The sequence below is a fragment of the Sinocyclocheilus rhinocerous genome, unplaced genomic scaffold (genome assembly GCF_001515625.1).
Source record: "Sinocyclocheilus rhinocerous isolate Xijiao unplaced genomic scaffold, SAMN03320098_v1.1 scaffold2090, whole genome shotgun sequence".
In the NCBI taxonomy this organism is placed as follows: Eukaryota; Metazoa; Chordata; class Actinopteri; order Cypriniformes; family Cyprinidae; genus Sinocyclocheilus; species Sinocyclocheilus rhinocerous.
In genome coordinates this window covers 52,224-71,392 of record NW_015632025.1, presented here as the reverse complement: position 1 = coordinate 71,392, position 19,169 = coordinate 52,224, and the positions used below count along the sequence as shown (strand labels likewise).

General features: G+C 40.2%; 1 protein-coding gene across 3 annotated transcripts in view; it reads right to left on the bottom strand.

Annotated features, from left to right (window-relative positions):
- sp1 (sp1 transcription factor) overlaps positions 1-17,285 on the bottom strand; it is a 26,233-nt gene extending 8,948 nt beyond the window's left edge. The window contains exons 1-5 of one of the 3 annotated variants that reach the window (XM_016554862.1): positions 17,158-17,285; positions 16,302-16,381; positions 10,611-11,733; positions 8,083-8,224; positions 7,556-7,749 (exon numbers count right to left, since the gene is read on the bottom strand). In XM_016554862.1, coding sequence (XP_016410348.1) covers positions 7,556-7,749; positions 8,083-8,224; positions 10,611-11,733; positions 16,302-16,381; positions 17,158-17,209 — 1,591 coding nt within the window. In that variant the 5' untranslated portion in view covers positions 17,210-17,285. The remainder of the gene's footprint in view (positions 1-7,555; positions 7,750-8,082; positions 8,225-10,610; positions 11,734-16,301; positions 16,382-17,157) is intronic. The other 2 variants (XM_016554863.1, XM_016554864.1) reach the window with 2 other exon arrangements.
- Positions 17,286-19,169: the final 1,884 nt, after the last annotated feature.

Here is a 19,169-nt window from a genome sequence, read left to right as displayed (position 1 = left end):
TATATATAATAACACTATAAATAAGGCTTAATTCTCACTATTAACTAGTTGCATAGTATTAGAGCTGCACAATTCTGGATAAATTGGGAATCATGATTTTTTTGTGGCAAATAGAGATCACGATTCTCCCACAATTCTGAACTAAACAAAATAATGTGTGACAATATTAATCGCTGCAGTCTATTTTTAAAGTGTTTAATTAATTTGAATGAATTATTAAACATTTTAATGTATATTTAAAAAAAATATTTAATACACCCATTTTTTATATTAAAATGATGAAAAAGTGGTTTGAATTATTGATTCAATGACTCACTCATAAATACTTCACTTGTTTCATTACTTGATAAATCAGCGTTTTTGAACGAATCTCTTGAATGATTCAATGACAAATACATTTTCAGGGTTTAAAGCAAAAATAAAATCCTGAGCCTGAACTTTTTCCCAGGGGCGGGGGGCGGGGGGGGGTGCAGCACATGCAAAGCATGCAATAACTGTGGCAACTTTAACATGTGAAAGGATACTATGGCAAAGTTATTGCTTTATTCAAACTGATTTTTTTTCATGAAATAACTCAATAGCATTAACACAGGCTTTACTCCTTTCAAACTTTATCTGGAATGTCACCATTTCTGTCACTGCAACTTCCCGATCAGGCGAACACACACACACACACACACACACATCGAAGGAACAGATCAGAATGTTTTAAGACAGGCCTATCTGAAATCAAACGGATACACTTATGACTAAAATATGACATCCATTTATTAAATAGAATTTTTTTTTTCATAAACCAAAGAATTATCATAATTTAATGGCTGTGCATGAGGCATTTTATTGTTGTATTGATATTTCTGTGAAAGACAAAATAAGGTTCGCTGAATGTTCATCAATAAATGAATCAATTTATTTATTAGTTTGCTCACGTCTCGTCTCAGCTTGAACTCGCTTGTTTGTGGTGTAATGGGATTCCTGTTTTTGCACCAGTTCATCCCACTGCTGAAGACATTTCTGAGAGTAAACACATTTACATGAGTTTTGTTATTCATCTAAGTATAGAGTCCACATTACTGCAACAGTCTGTCAGACCCTGTTCCGTGCTTTGTGTGTTTTGCTCCCCAAGTGTTTCCTTATGCCCTTATTTGGTCCTTCCTGTTCCCATTATGTTCCCCGATTAGTTCTTCATTTGTTCCCAGCTGTGTTTAGTTCATTATCCTCGTTCCCCTGTGTACTTAAGTTCTAGTCTGTTCAGCCCGTCTCTGTCGGGTCTTAAACGTCAATGTTGTGCTACATATATTGTGTTCCTGCCTGCCCTGTGTCTCCCCTTCTGAAGTTCATTAAAATCTCCTTGTTTATGTACTCCACGTCTCCTCGTTCCTCCTGTAGGCAACTGTGACAGTCGTTGAAAATGTTTTTCTACAGTTTAACAAGTATTGTTAAAGGGGTCATATGATGCTGCTAAAAAGAACAGTATTTTGTGTATTTGGTGTAATGAAATGTGTTTATGCGGTTTAAGGTTCAAAAAACACATTATTTTCCACATACTGTACATTATTGTTTCTCCTCTATGCCCCGCATGCAATGACTGTGGCAACTTTAACATTTGAAAGGATACTATGGCAAAGTTATTGCTCATTAAGAATGAAAGCTGTATCATACACTTGGAATTATGAGCTATATCACTGCTTATCGACACTAGGGGTGTGACAATACACTTAGCTCACGAGATGAGACAAAATACAGACACTTGGTTCACTAGAACCAGCCAATATTTTAATACTATTAAAAAAAAAATTTCAATGACAAAATATTTGTCTTTTAATTACAAAAAGTACTATAGTTACTGATTATTTTGACAATTGAGTAATCTGATATTTTTTTGCAACAAACAGACCTAAGTGAAAACCTTCAGTATCACTATTTATATATAAACTAACAATGAGGCAATAATAATTGACTCAAAAAATATATCACAACCAAGAAATTACATGATTGTATTGAACAACACTGTTAAAAAACAATGTAATATGCCTATACATAATATGAACATAACCAACTTAAGTACATTATGTATTATAACAAATACCTGCAGAGGGCACCAACGGCCTGGTGACGTTTCACTTTACAGCGTGATTAAACCATGTTTAAATCCATTTAATTGTAATATTTGGCCATGTGCAGAAACTTTTATTTTGAAACAGCGATGTACAATACATGGCATATTTAGACATAGCTTGATGTATTCTCCTGTGTTTGCAAAGGTTTATAAATGATTTACGTTACAAATCTAATAAGATAATGCACACTGTTTTTCCAGATGAACGTTAAGCAACTCAAATTCACAGCATATGCAGAGGAAGAGTTCAGCCCCTTTCACACATACAGTACTGGTAAATTACCGGCAAGTTACCATTAATACATCATGTGTGAACAGGACCTTTTCAAAAATCCCGGTAAATTTGTTCTGGCAATCATATCGTTCTTATGGAGATGACATGATTACTCTGAGCTGTTTACAAAGCTCCGCTGCTTTTTAATTAGTTATTCTATGTAAATATGCGCTAGATGGACATCTTTGACCATTGCGCCTCGTAGCTTTTTGTCATGAAAACGTACTTACGTGAGTCAGAACTGCTGGCATTTTAGTCTAACGTTACTCTCCCTGGATCAGTAAACAGTCCTCCATAAAATGTGCTGCACACATCTGAATATTTGGGTTGAAGTGTTCTGGAACAGTGTTGTAAATACAACTTAACCACTGATTTCTAGTAGTGTCCTCTTTTGGAACCAAACAAAGTAGTTTCGCTTCGAAACACAAAGCGTCTTCACAACATGGCGGTGGCGGCGGCAGCAACAATAAAGTTACGCCTTCTTTCCTTGCGTGAACATTTGGGCAGCATTATGCAAATCTTCCTACACGGTGACGTAGACATGTGGGGGAATATTTAAACGAGGCATTTTAGGAGGTCGTGGTTGACTCTTAACTTTTATAAAGAATATCTCTTTGGATTTGAGACTTTAGTCTTTGCAACTTTACAGATCTTCTTTATGCACCAAGAGCTTGTAACACTCCAAAGAGAAAGGAACAATTGAAATCACATCATATGACACCTTTAAGGTTGCCCTGGAATATATAAAGACAAAAATGTAGATTTTATTCTAAGCAGTTTGTCTAGTCTTTTGTCTTCTTTCATTCAAAAAAAATAAAAATCTGAAATATTTTACCTAAATTTTCCAAGTGTCTATTCAGACTATAATTTAATACTTAGATTATGAGCTCTTCAGTTTGTCTGTCTTCCACAAGCACATTCTTAATAAAAGGAGAACAAGCTTGGCTGTTTTAGCAGTAAATAGTGCATAAGACAAGGACAGTGTGATGGAGTTGTTTCTGCTCTTGTTTTTTACCACGCCAGATTTTAGTTTTTTGATAATCCTAGCAATTATGTTGTGCCTAAGCATCCCTCAGGATCTCTTCTCGTTTGAGGCATCTGCTCGGAGAACAGGCGAACAGGAGCAGGAACACTTATGGAGCTGGCTCGTGTGGTTTATGTTTCACTCTTAGAAATGTGACGTAGTTTCTGGTAAGGGAAGATAGGTTTTGCAATGTATTGTGGTATTTTTCAGGGAGCGAGCGTTCCAGTGCACTATTGAGACAGATTCCCTGATCAGTGCCCTGACCACTGAACTAGGGAGCAGATTGAGACGCAGCCTAAATACTCACTCTCTTTATCCACTGGCTGATAAACTGTTAGATTTCACTCACCAGTGTTTGAGTTTGATGCAGAATAAGTTCAGCCCATATTCAACCAATTTCACATATTAAGGTATCTTTGTAATACATTCAGTAAATACAAATAAAGTTTAAGTGTATTAAAACAAATACCTGCAGAGGGCGCCAGCGGCCTGGTGACGTTTCACTTTACAGCGTGATTAAACCATGTTTAAATCCATTTAATTGTAATATTTGGCCATGTGCAGAAACTTTTATTTTGAAACAGCGATGTACAATACATGGCATATTTAGACATAGCTTGATGTATTCTCCTGTGTTTGCAAAGGTTTATAAATGATTTACGTTACAAATCTAATAAGATAATGCACACTGTTTTTCCAGATGAACGTTAAGCAACTCAAATTCACAGCATATGCAGAGGAAGAGTTCAGCCCCTTTCACACATACAGTACTGGTAAATTACCGGCAAGTTACCATTAATACATCATGTGTGAACAGGACCTTTTCACAAATCCCGGTAAATTTGTTCTGGCAATCATATCGTTTTATGGAGATGACATGATTACTCTGAGCTGTTTACAAAGCTCCTTCTATGTAAATAAGCTTATTCTATGTAAATATGCGCTAGATGGACATCTTTGAACATTGCGCCTCGCAGCTTTTTGCCGCGCTTCTCCATTCATCAGGGCTGCGACTCCGCAATTGGATACAATTATACGCGTCTCGTGTTTATAAGAGCAGCAAAACATTCTGATTGGCTAGTAATGTTAGTTTGGTTGAGAGTGAAAGCTGTGCTCCTCTCAAACCATTGATAGACGAACTCATTAACTCGAAAGCGATATCAATCAACAAGATTTTTTTAGATTTTTTTTTTTTTTTTTAATAGTAGGACTATTTTTTTACCCCGCAGTCAAACGCTGCACGCCGGAGATCCGGCACGGTGCCGGAGAACTTTAAGCTCTGCATTTTTTAACAGTCACTTGTTGCCACCTAGTGGAGAAATGCAATCACACAAACATTATTTGAAGCTCCAGTTACTTTCAAAAGATGACGATCTATTTTGATCACTACTATAGCCTAAACATTCACCCCAGTATTTCTGTGATATCACTATTGGTTTATAGTGATACTCCGTAATCAGTCATCACTACAGACTGTAAGACAGAAATAATACTGTGCAGTTGAGAAGTCTGTTTCTACCTAAACGTGGGAAATGTCTGCTCTCTGTGTCAGCGGCTGCGAACGCAGATCTGAATGATCCGGTAAGACTTTTTGAAGGTTTAATAGCCACGGGTGAATCATTGTCCTTTAGAAATCAGATTGTGTGGGTGTTTGAATCAAGATCGCAATCTTTTAACGATTAATCGTGCAGCTCTACTGTTTATGAGTACATATAAAGCTCATATTCTGCATGACCACATTCTACATCCCTACTCCTACCCAATACCTAAACTTAACTACCTTACTAACTATTAATAAGCAGCAAATTAGGAGTTTGAGGCAAAAATCTTAGTTAATGGTTTGTTAATAACAAGAATTTAACCTTAAAATAAAATGTGACCAAAAAACAACTAAGAGGATAAATATATGCAATTTAAGGTTCAAATGAAATAAACTGTTTTACTTGAGTTCTATACAATTTCTTTTTACTGTTTTAGATAAATAGTTCTGGTCCTTGATGCTTTACAGTAAAGCACAGCTATGACTGAGCCACATGATCAATATATCGTCAATACTGTTCCATGTATGAAGTATTTCAGCAAAACTAACGGTTTATGGTTGGTTTAATGGAGTATGAGTGTATTAGTATGAGTATACTTCTGGTCAGCATATTAGAATGATTTCTGAAGATCATGTGACACTGAAGACTGCAGTAATGATGCTGAAAATACAGCTCTGATCATGCTGAACTAATAATATTTGACAATATTACTGTTTTTACTGTATATTTGATCTAATAAATGCAGCCTTGGTGAGCAGATGGACTTTTCTTTGAAACAAAAAATCATCTTAAATACTCTAAACTTTTGACTGGCAGTGTAGTGAAGACCAATATTTTATTTTGTCACAGGTCTGATTTAAATATATAACCGTGGCTGAGTTAATCACAAGCAGTGTGAGGTCGGAATCAACTTTTTTCAACAAGATTTACTGAGTTTATTCAAATCACTCTTTAAAATCACCAAGTACATCCAGCTCTTTATTTTCTTGTTCATACATGTTTGTTTTTTTCTCAACAATAGCTATACTAATACAGCACAACATACACCAAATGTCTCTCACACACACTCGCTCGCACACTCACACACTCACATCTCACGCTCACACTCACTCTCTCACACATTCGCTCTCACTCACACATTCGCTCTCACTCACACATTCGCTCTCACTCACACATTCGCTCACACACACATTCGCTCACACACACATTCGCTCACACACACATTCGCTCTCACACACATTCGCTCACACACACATTCGCTCACACACACATTCGCTCACACACACATTCGCTCACACACACATTCGCTCACACACACATTCGCTCACACACACATTCGCTCACACACACATTCGCTCACACACACATTCGCTCACACACACATTCGCTCACACACACATTCGCTCACACACACATTCGCTCACACACACATTCGCTCACACACACATTCGCTCACACACACATTCGCTCACACACACATTCGCTCTCACACACATTCGCTCACACACACATTCGCTCTCACACACATTCGCTCACACACACATTCGCTCACACACACATTCGCTCACACACACATTCGCTCTCACACACATTCGCTCACACACACATTCGCTCTCACACACATTCGCTCACACACACATTCGCTCACACACACATTCGCTCACACACACATTCGCTCTCACACACATTCGCTCACACACACATTCGCTCTCACACACATTCGCTCACACACACATTCGCTCACACACACATTCGCTCACACACACATTCGCTCTCACACACATTCGCTCACACACACATTCGCTCTCACACACATTCGCTCACACACACATTCGCTCACACACACATTCGCTCACACACACATTCGCTCTCACACACATTCGCTCACACACACATTCGCTCTCACACACATTCGCTCACACACACATTCGCTCACACACACATTCGCTCACACACACATTCGCTCTCACACACATTCGCTCACACACACATTCGCTCTCACACACATTCGCTCACACACACATTCGCTCACACACACATTCGCTCACACACACATTCGCTCTCACACACATTCGCTCACACACACATTCGCTCTCACACACATTCGCTCACACACACATTCGCTCACACACACATTCGCTCACACACACATTCGCTCTCACACACATTCGCTCACACACACATTCGCTCTCACACACATTCGCTCACACACACATTCGCTCACACACACATTCGCTCACACACACATTCGCTCTCACACACATTCGCTCACACACACATTCGCTCTCACACACATTCGCTCACACACACATTCGCTCACACACACATTCGCTCACACACACATTCGCTCTCACACACATTCGCTCACACACACATTCGCTCTCACACACATTCCACACACTCTCTCACACACTCTCTCACACACTCTCTCTCACACTCTCTCTCACACACACTCCCTCTCTCACACACACACTCTCTCTCTCACACACACCCTCTCTCACACACTCTCACACACACTCTCTCACACACTCTCACACACACTCTCACACACACTCTCAGTAAAGTGTCTGCGAGCTCTGCCAGCGTGTGAAGCTCACCTGTGTGTGTCCTCTTGTGCCGCTGCAGCTCATCAGAGCGAGTGAAGCGTTTCCCGCAGAAGGACCAGGAGCACACGAAGGGTCTCTCTCCCGTGTGCCAGCGCAGGTGTGCCCGCAGGTGAGACGTCTTCCCATACACCTTCCCACAGCCGGGAATATGACAGATGTGCTGCTTCTTCTTACTGGGGTCACTGCTGAAGGAAGAGCAGGTGAGATGACAATCTAACAAAGACTGAAGGCAGAGCTGCTGTTTATCCAGCAGTAGATGACTAGTTTTACAGCTGGCCATAGAGATTTGGTCTAGTAAAATTAAATGATGTCAAAATACCCATCCCATCAAGTATTCCAGTTAATAATAATAATAATAATAATAATAATAATGTTTTGTTTATATAACACCTTTCAAGAATCGAAGGACACAAATAATACAGTTAACACAGTCGGTGATATCTTCAGTGAAGTCAACTTCCAGAAATCAGAAGTGTATCATTATAATGGATCCATGCATCAGGTAATGAGTAGCGTACCGTCCCTCTCCGTCTTTGCAGAAGGGGCAGGTGCAGGCTTCTCTGCGTGTGCGTCTGCTGGAGGCCGTCGGGCTGCTCTCCACATTCTCCTCCAGCGCACCGCTGTCCTCCAGAGCGTCTCCTGCAGCTCCGCTCACATCTCCTGCAGAGCAAACACCGCAATCACACACAGACAAGCAGCTCGCAAGACAAGGCCTAGATAGCACAGCCGCCAGAAGAGATCACTGCAGCTGCCTTCCACTGCTTGCACTCAAAACGTTCTTGTTCCTGATCTGACAACAAGCAGAGAAAATTGTGTTCATCAGTGTGCTCACTAGAAATAAAACAGTCTTACATTGCACACAAGTTTGCATAGCTGTGTTCTGTGCTTCACTAGAAATGGTCAATTCTAAAGACATGCGACATCATAAAATTAAGAACTTTGCTTTGTTTGTTAACTGGATGCTGAGACGTGGCCAGAGGCAAGTGAAAATGAGGGTTTAAGTGTCAATTCACCAGTATTTCACGGTTTCGTTTGAGAAAACTATCATCAGATACAGATAGAAGGTCTTTACGACAACCCGCCCAAATAAAAGTTTGGGTTTAACTTAACTGAATTAAAAGGAATCTGAGGAACCTTAAGACACACTTACAGTTTACAGACGACAGGCAATTACGATCACATTACTCTAATAACTTATGACATTAAAGACCTTTCTACTGACTCTGAAAACAGCAGAAGAGACCTGCGTGAACACGCCACAGTCCAGCTGCAGGAGGCGTGAGGACCACAGATGCAGCCAGAGCAATAACCTGCGATGTCTGTAATGTAAGACGGCTAAGACAGAGCTCAGAAGGACAGCTGATGGTCCATGTGAAGAGTGGAGAGAAGCTGCGAGATGCAGTGTAGTAGTGAAAGCAGATACTCGCTGCAGCTTCGGAGATCGCTTCCAGAGCAATGAAGAAAACGTAGACTGCACACTACTTCAGTTAATGGTCTAGTCCTGTCCAGTTATTTTCCCCAGTGTTGGGCGATATGCTCCATAATCATATCGTCCAATCGCCAGCCTGTGAGATCGCAGATACATGATTTCACTGTGGTAATTTTTTCATTTACTTCGTTTCATTGCAGGAGAGTGAACCCACTCCAGGGTCTGGATAAAAGCAGCCTCATGTTTGTGTAATCTACACATTGGGCCTCATTCATGAAACACGAGCAGAACCAATTTTTGTGTAAATCGTTCATAAAGCTGTTCTGACATAAATTTCCTGATTCATGAAAGTGTTTGTATGTTTAAAATGTTAGCTGATACGAAAGAATTTTGAATTTTGATGCACTGCCATCATAATATTTTACAAGTTCGTTTGCTCAGTTTGTTTTTATTTATTTTTTTGTAGCTGAGAGTTGATAACTGTTTAGCTTTGGGTAAAACGCAGCGCTTGTCACTGTCACTTTTTACCCAGCTGTCCAATCAGTGGAGGAGGGGCGGGACAAATACTACACCGACCATTCATCCTGCTTGTACAACAACTGAACAACAATAGAGAAGTTAATATTGCTGGTTACTGCATTTTTATATTCAGTAATATTCTTCAAAATGTGATACTAGTAATACATTACTGTCGTGGATATTCCAAATCATAGCAACTAAAGCGTCTCAGCTGGAAAAACGCTGTGCCACCAAAGCATTCTCAAGCGCCACCAACTGGCCGTTTTAAGAAGAGCGCCTGACATTTTTCAGCTGTCTAAAAACACTTTGGTGGACACAGGTTATTGAATATTTACTATTTTTGGCAAACTGATGACACTGAATTTTGATGCACTGCCATTATAACATTTTACAAGTTTGTTTGCTCTGGGGTTTTTTTGTAGCTGAGAGTTGATAAACTCAACTGTTTAGCTTTGGGTAAAACGCAGCGCTTGTCACTGTCACTTTTTACCCAGCTGTCCAATCAGTGGAGGAGGGGCGGGACAAATACTACACCGACCATTCATCCTGGGTCTGTTTTACACGCAAATTACTCTGAATTTACTCTTATATTTACGCAAGTTTCATAAATGAGGCCCATTGTCTTTTTAGTGAAATGGCATAAGGATGTCATGTCATAAAATATTTTTAATATGACTGACTTTGTATTTAACATGATCAAAAGTTAATAAAAACATCGTGAGAGAGCTGAATTCAGTCAGCGAGCACGTGCACTCAACAAAACTCCACTGTTTCAGCGTTGAGCATCTGAACACCTCTGATTGGCCATTGCATTCAAAAACTCAACAAAATCGTGTGTGATTGGTTATGATGCGCAACACTGCAAAAAAACAAAACAAAAATAAATATGATGGGACCGATACACTGCACAGCTGTCCTCGCATTTGGGCCACACACACTTTTTCTGTATGACACATCAACTAAGTGCAAAGACGTGTAACTGCTCATCAGGAAAGAGCCATTTCTTCACTCTGCACTGTCTGCTATCCTGAAACGCACTGATCACTCAGGTTTATAGAAGGGACTGAACAGAAGAGCAGAGAACGGAAGCAGACTCACCGGCTGTGTTGGCGATGGCGATGGGAACTCCCTGCAGCTGGTGCATCTGCAGCCCTGTGTTTCCCAGCGTGTTCAGGTTGATGGTCTGCAGGCCCGAGAGCGTCCCGGGCTGCGCTAGCGTGATCTGGGTGTTAGCGGGGCTCTGCAGCTGAAGCGTTTGCCAGCTGACCTGGCCGTTGGGCCCGACGGTGCGGATCAAGATGGGGCTGCCGTTGGCGATGGTCTGGATCTGAACGTTCTGCACTCCGTCCTGAGACAGGCTCTGTGTGGCGAACACCTGGCCGCCGGCCGAGACACTCTGCAGCACCTGCTGCGGCTGAATGACGATCTGAGCCTGACTGGCTTTCTGTCCGTCTCCGGACATGTTCTGGAAGGGCCTCCCGGGCTCTGATGTGTTGCTCTGGGCTAGCGTTAGGATGCCTCCCGGCGCAGTGGTCTGTGTGCTGGTGGAGGTGGTGCAGTACTCTGCTGCGGTGGTGCTCTGGAGCAGCTGCTGAGGAGCTCCTCCGGCGTTTGCGTCGCTTACAGAGCCCACCGGCAGGAGCGTGATGTTGGCATTGAGTGGCACGTTGGTGAGGAACTGCGCCTGATTGGGCAGCACTGCTCCGCTCAGGCTGAGGTTCTGCAGAGGGATGGCTTGCTGGAAGAGGCCAGGGACGGTCAGGATGTTTCCAGAAGCTCGGCTGGTGATGAGCTGCTGATTGCCGCTGGGAGACGACACCAGCTGAAACTGCCCTGCTGCTGTGGACACCTCCGGAGCTGTCTGAGTGAACTGCAGCTGCTGTCCATCTACGGTCTGGAACTGTGGGATCACCTGGTACTGGAGGCTCGGCATGACCCCCGAGAGGGTGCTGAGCACCGGCTGACTCTGCAGGCTCTGTGAGGAGGCCATCACGTACTGCGGCTGCAGCAGGGCTCCGGTGCTGGAAGAGCTGCTGGACACCGGAGCGCCCGCAGGGACCACGTGCCAGCCGTTAGCGGTGTGTGACAGATGGGGCTGCTGGAGCTCGATCTGCAAGTCCTGGCTCTGGCTCTGCCGCGACTGTTGTTCTGCCGCATCGTTTTCGTCGATCCGACTGCAGGTGGCAGCCAGCAGCGCTAAAGGGGACGGCTGCTGCGAGTCCTGGAGAGAGAAATATGCTTTAGAGGCATTCTAGAAATCACTGTTGCTGCTATTTTTTGGAAAAAAATTACGCCAGCTAATTTACTGCATTTCAAAAGCAAACCACAACAACAACATGAGGCCACTTCATATTAAGTGTCTTTAAATAACTGTACTAGGGATGCATCGATCTGATACTCAGGATCGGTATCGCTCTGATACTGGCATTTTCTGCTGGATCGAGGTATCAGTCAGACGAGACCGATCCAAATCCCACATTGTGCGTATACTAGTCTGTGTTATTGTTAAGCCCCACGAAAGCACAAAAACATTATATTATAAAGCACCATAATATTTATATATTCCAAGTGTTCTGAAGCCGTTTCATAGTTTAATGTGAGGTAGAGATGAAGGGTTAGGTTATTTAAGTCGAGTTGATGTAAACTCTTCTCTCCGCTGCGGCTGTCTGTCATCATTCAGTGTTCAAGCTGCGTGTCGCGTTTGTTTATGACAGTCAAGACGATGAAACGCTCTCCAAGAGCGCACAGTAACTGACGTTTAAAAATGTTCAAAGAAAAGGCTCAAATAATACTAAATGTTGTTTCACTAAATGTTTAGATTTTATAAAATTGTGCACCCATTTTCTAGAGTAACTTTTGCTACTGAATTATCCACTAACCTAGTTTATAATAGTATTTTTGTCATAGACTATGGCTACGTCCACACGAAGCCAGAGCTTTCCCTATCCGATCTTTTTTTCTCCTTGTCTCAATAAATATCTGCGTCCACACGAAACCGACACAAAATGATGTAGTATACATGCCAGACCAGTATGTGGCGCTGTAATTCTGCCACAGCGATACACTAAAAACAGAGAAGACTTGGACTATGCACATAAACCTTGCGTGCGAATGAGTGGCTAACTGCGCTAAAACGTTCAAATACATACAAAATTATGTCAAAATGCCCGTCTTGGCGAGAATCCAGTTAAACACAGTCAGTTTTGTAACGTTAAATAGTTGAGAAAGAGAACGCATGTTGTGTAACAGTATATTGGGTCCGTGGATAAACTCTTAAAGGGACCGCAGTCCAATATTCAGTATGGCAGTTGTTTGCCATTTTTTTATTTGTTCTTATTTTATTACTGACTTTTTACTTGTGTTTATGAAAATAAAACTTTCCGTTGAAAAGTAGATTTTTGTTTGCATATGCTGTCAATTATAGTTCTTAGAAAGAAAATCGGAATCGGCAAAAATCGGTATCGGCAGATCACACTAACAAAAAAATAGGAATCGGCCAAGAAAATTGCAATCGGTGCATCTCTAATAAAAAGACAATCGTTCAGTGTTTGTTCATGTTTTTGTTGCTGTTACGTGACGTAGCGGTGTCTGACTAGCGGCGAGACGTGGGCTGATGACGTCATCGTTTCAGAAAATATACGGATTCGCTGTCCACACGAAAACACAAGGGCGGCGTTTTCAGATTTATCCAATCCGAGACCCGGTTTAAAAAATATCGGTTTCACTCCCCCAAAACGCCAGATCCGTGTGGACGAAACGCCTATACGATACAAAATGTATGTGTATACAGCTAAATGAGTCTCCGTGTGGACGGAGCCTATGATTATGTATTTTTTCATTTGTTATATTTCTTTAAAATAAAGTTGTCTATATTTAGCAGATTGTGTTTAACACAGAAGTATGGATAATTCTACATTGATTTAAAAAAAAAAAAAAAAAAAAAACTGCGCTGGTATCAGATCGGATCGGCAGATACTCATAATTTTCGGTATCGGATCAGATCGGTTCTGAAAAAATGGTATCGTTGCATCCCTACTGTGTCCTAACATTTAGATGAATGATTTAGCTATTCAGTGAATTTCTGGATCATTAATCTCTCTGTCCAGCGACAGCTGCAATGGCAAATAAACCCAAAGAATTCACATATTTTTAATAGAATAGTGTTCTCATTATAATGTTATATATGACAGTCCCAATCATAATTATTAATGTTGTGTGCTGCTGTTTGATCTGCGTGCACTGAGCTAAAGATTCGCCAGTAAACTGAAGCACTCTATTAACCCTCTATTAACTTAACTAAAGTTCTATATGTGATATATCAGATATCTATACATAAAATAAACATAATATTACAAATGTACAAGTGCACAAAAGGCTGCAAATGCACAAGCGAACTTAACTGTGCTAGTCATGAAGGTGTAGCTCTGTTGCGGATGCACTTTTCCCGTAACAACGAGCTAAAACATGTGCAACATTATTTTACAGTAATGTTCTTAATATAATTTCATGTAGCCTTTATGGTAGACTTGCCCTGCACATGTTGCACTTCACTGTATTTTCCTTTTCAAAGTGATTCCAATCATATTTCAAGCAATTAAAAACCATCACGGCAAACAGTGCGCATCTGAAGGGTCTCTGAAGGAAATAATGCATTATTTATCTGATTTAATATATCAGCCAAATATTCTTATCGGTCGATAACAATAACAGTAAAAATTAGGGGTGCTCCGATTGATGGGCTACCGATCACTATCAGCCGATAATCACTTTGGGATGTTTGATTCTCTCTATGAAGGCTGATCTCAAGCTGACGATGGGTAAAATAATTATAATGCTGAAGGTGAGGTACAATTCATATTTCTTCATTAAATAACTTCAAGTAATTTGAAAATTAATTTCACAAACAGCATGAGTGAATCACCGCACACTCTCTCTCTCAAAATGCGCAAATCACCACACATCGTGTCTGTCTATAAGCGAGCTGCACAGTTAACACAGGAATTGTCACTTGCACAAGCGAGGCAGAGTCACATCGTCACCAAAGTTTATAAATTGCATTACTTTTTAATTCTTGCCAGTGTTTAAGCATTCAGTGCTCGCACGCTCTCCTGGAGACTGAGCTCATGCACACACGCAGCGCACACACATAACGCCACATACTCCATTTGCAGTGCGCATTTCTCTCGCGCTCATGTTAAAGCATTCACACTGCACACGGCTGCGGTCCGGCGTTGTCTGTGCGCACGCGCTGAAATAAAATGACAGCGCACTGTTTGCTGTAAATATGAACATGGATTGACACAAAAATGTAGTAATTAAACCATAAACCGATTAAACCACTGTGTTTCACAGTCAACACATATGGCTTTTTGGCTAGGCTTAAAGGAAAAGAGCACTTTTAGATAAACAAGGCAATAATAGATGGCACTCGTGGAGGAAGGAAAACAAAGTTCTTTATGAACCGCAGGATTGCTTGTAATAAAGATTTAAATAAAAAAGGAAAGGCAGTAGAGAGCTGACTGTTTCTGTCAATGGTAAGTTTTAATTTAGAATGTTTGTGATAACGTAAGAAAAGTATTTGAAACGCTTGCTTGAGCAACTTTTTTGTGCTGTGTGTAAGCTATTGTGCAAAAATTGCACAGGTGAGATAAATATGTTTAAAAAAAAAAAAAAAAAAAAAAAATGCTCCCCTCCACACCTGAAATAAAAAAAAATCCCCTCACAAGAGTCACACGAGGGAAATACCCCTCATTTTCAAAAATGAAATTTAGGCCCCGAATAAAAGTCTAAAATTCCTGATTGGAGTATCACTATAAATAATACTACATGATAAAAATAAGGCTTTAAAAAGATCGGTATCGGTGATCGGTATCAGCAGATACTGCTTTCTGTGATCGGCCTCAAAAACCCTGATCGGAGCACCCCTAATAATTGCTATTTGTAATACAGTAATTACCATTTACTATTTTTCATATTTTTTAGTGGACTGCAAAACCTGCAAACACCATAATAGTTATTAATTTTAACAACAGATTATGGATCCCACAAGAATTAGCTAAAAAACATACAAACATGTGCGGTCAAGTATTGATAATAAAAAGAGAGATTTCAATTATGTTTGACAACTGAACTTTCTGAAATTTCAGAAATCTGGTCATTTACTTTGAAACAAAACTGATTAAGAATATTAAAACTGAGCCAATCACACTTGTGTTTCTCATACAGACAGAGACTGTTCCGAGTATGTGCTGAATAATGACAGAAACGTACTTTAAGCAAGTATGCAAACTCTGCGTGAGCATTTGGCCAAAGTATTGCCGAAGAACGGTCCAGCTGACCTCGCTTAATGTGCGCCTGTGTTAAAGCTAAATAACAAACTGTCTTCACGCTTCTGCTGTGCCATGACAGCTGCTGACCTGAAGGAATAATCTGACCCTTATACGATGATGAACCGCTCTACGCCACACAAAATCAGCCTCAGGTGAGCAGCTAGAAGCATCTGTGTTCACAAACTTCAGGTCAACAACAGTCTGAAGAAATCTGCTCTGGTCTCCAATCACAGAGCAGAAGCCTCGGCTGTGCTTTATTTCCAGTAAGTGAAGAGTTTTAAAAGCAGACACTGCTTCCTGATCCACCCATTTCCCTCCCATAACCCTCAGCGAAGCTGCTCAGAGCAGACACAGACCTGCCTTCATTACACACTCAGCAGCACCTAATACAGCGAGCTCGAGTCAAACACACTCTGCAGGGAAGGGTTAACAGATATGGGCTGTGAAGTGGAGCACTTACTTGAGCTGTGCTGGAGTTTCTCTTCTGAATGAAGCTCGTGTCGTTGTCCACCAGCGCCGCCATTTCATTCTGCTGTGGATCTGACACACAGTTAATATAAACTCATTTTATTCTGCTGTGGATCTGACACACAGTTAATATAAACTCATTACATTCTGCTGTGGATCTGACACACAGTTAATATAAACTCATTTTATTCTGCTGTGGATCTGACACACAGTTAATATAAACTCATTTTATTCTGCTGTGGATCTGACACACAGTTAATATAAACTCATTTTATTCTGCTGTGGATCTGACACACAGTCAACAGAAACTCAGAAAGAGCACAAGCATGTGTTTATCTAGTGTGCAGTTCACGGGCAACAGATGAAACCGGTTTAAAAGTTAGCAGAGCAGCATTAGCTGAGGAGCTGACACGCGTTCAGTGGCCATATTCCTTCACTAAAAACACTAACACTTATTCGCTTCTTCATAATCTTCGTCGCCATCATCTTCATCGCTAACGTCCATTCTCTGACTTTCGTTAAACGCTGTTTATCGTCGCTCGTGTTATATAAGTTAACTCAATGTAGGTCGCTGTAAAGATCAACACAACTTGGCAAACAAGCTCAAGATTACGGTCACTAACTCCAGAAACAAAAACAACAAACTTTACGTCAAACTCAGATGGCTCCTGTTAGCGATTACGAGACGATTATTGCGGTTTATGATCACTTAAGCGGAATACGAACAACATAATTAGGTGTTTTGGGCGAATCGATGTCGGTGTTTGACAATACATCAATCGATTACAGTTGTCGTTAATACTGATGAGAGCTAATAAACACATTTAGATTGTATAAAGTGGACTCACCGCTCATAATGTGTGTAGGCGCGAGTTTTTCACACTTCTTCAAGTCTGACATGAACTCTCAAACAACTCAACCAAACTTGATGAACAGAAAGGACGGAGTCAAAGCGGCGGGGGCAATGGGCCAATTAAAAAGCGAATCGCTTTCTCCTCGGCCAATAGGATTCTTTGTTTTAACCCGTGTCATTTATAGGTTCAGAGAAACTAGGCTACTTCTTCACAAGTATGAGAATCTATGAGGCACCACAGCAAATTAGTGTGCTATCTATTTTTTTGTTAGTTTGTTTTTATTTGTGAACCAAAATCTCAAAATATGTACGCTTTTTAAAACAAAATATGCAGAGAGCAACTGGAATGTCTGCTGGTGTGATATTTTTGTTAAATTAGATAGAGATGGAGTAAACTGGTTATTGCTCTCTTAAGGATCAGCAGACTTTTGGTTTTGTTGGACACGTGCGAGAGCAATAGCTTATTATTGTTATTATAACTTGTTGTTGTTATTATTAGACTAGGTAAATACTGGTTTATATTAGATGGAAAGCCTGTTTGCAGTGATGTTGATTGATAATATGCTTTAAATCACCCAAAAGCTTTGTAAATGGGTAGTAACTGATTACATGTAATCTAGATTATGCAATCAGATTCCAAAAAGTACTTTTAATTAGATTATATTACATTTGAAACCACTCATAATCAGTTTAGTTACTTTTTATTGATCACATGATTATAAATTATTCACACAATAGCAAAACATTATTCATAATTCATTGATTCTCACTAATTCCACTTTTTCATATTTTTTTCATAACCTACCGCGTTTATACATTCATAAAGTCCTCCAGTTTTGTGGATGTTCACACAATGAGCAGTCAGTAGTCAGGCAGCTGTAATTACACAGAAAACTGAGACGCCACACAGCATTTGACCACTGGATTTACAAACAAATCACTTACATTTTAACAAGTGTTTTCTCAACATTTCAACATTGCATCAACTCCTGTTAAACAGGGGCAAACTTGATTTGGGGGCCCTTAACAAATTGCAGGTATGGGGCCCCAACACAATAACTATGTGCTCTTTTACGCCTAACCCTTATTTTGCTTGCTCACTCTCACAGTTTATTGTTTATTTATCCCTTCACAACCAGTAATTAGTCAAGCTGATGCTGTCTCGAAAGCCATACTAGGCTACCTTATTTATGCATTTATACGAGTTGCTTAGGAAACGCAGACAAGAGAGTCATTTTGAAACATCAAGACAAATAAAATAATGACTTGAAACACAATACTTTCTTTACTGAGGTGAATATATCTGTTCTGAGACCGTCTAGAATGCGAGTCTGTCGTAGCTGGACTATATGAGCTGTAGTAGGTCTCAAATCAATTCTGATTTTTATTTACATTTTATCATTTTGCAGACGCTTTTATCCAAACGCAATGACCTAAATTACATTACAATGTAAAAACTTTAATGTCTAAATTCATCCATGATGATTTAATCTATACTGGCAACTTCAAAGCTTTATTTATTTATTTATTTTATTTATTTTATTTTTTTAATAGCCTGCATTTCATGTTATCGCCAGGATGCGCATCAGTGCTGTATCCATTATTATAAGGATACAACACGTAACATGATTGATATGTAGACGTTAAATTTAAATTATTAAGATATGCATCACTCTGACAGAGTTAGCCTAAATGTCTTTTTGATTGTATCTGTCATGTTTATTTAAATTTAATTGGGGATATTAGATTAATGCCGATCCATTTTGTTTATTTAGATTTTATATTATTCTAATATAGCTTTTACAAACATTTTCAATAATAATAATAAAAACAACCATTAAATTTATATTAAGACTTTACCTCGCTAATAACACCTCAGTCAGGTCAAAGAAATGTTTTATTAGTTGCTTTTCACACTATCTGACTGTCTGATACAATATAAAACACTCAAAAAAAGTCTCCCGAGAGAGAGAGAGAGAGAGAGAGAGAGAGAGCGAGAGAGAGAGA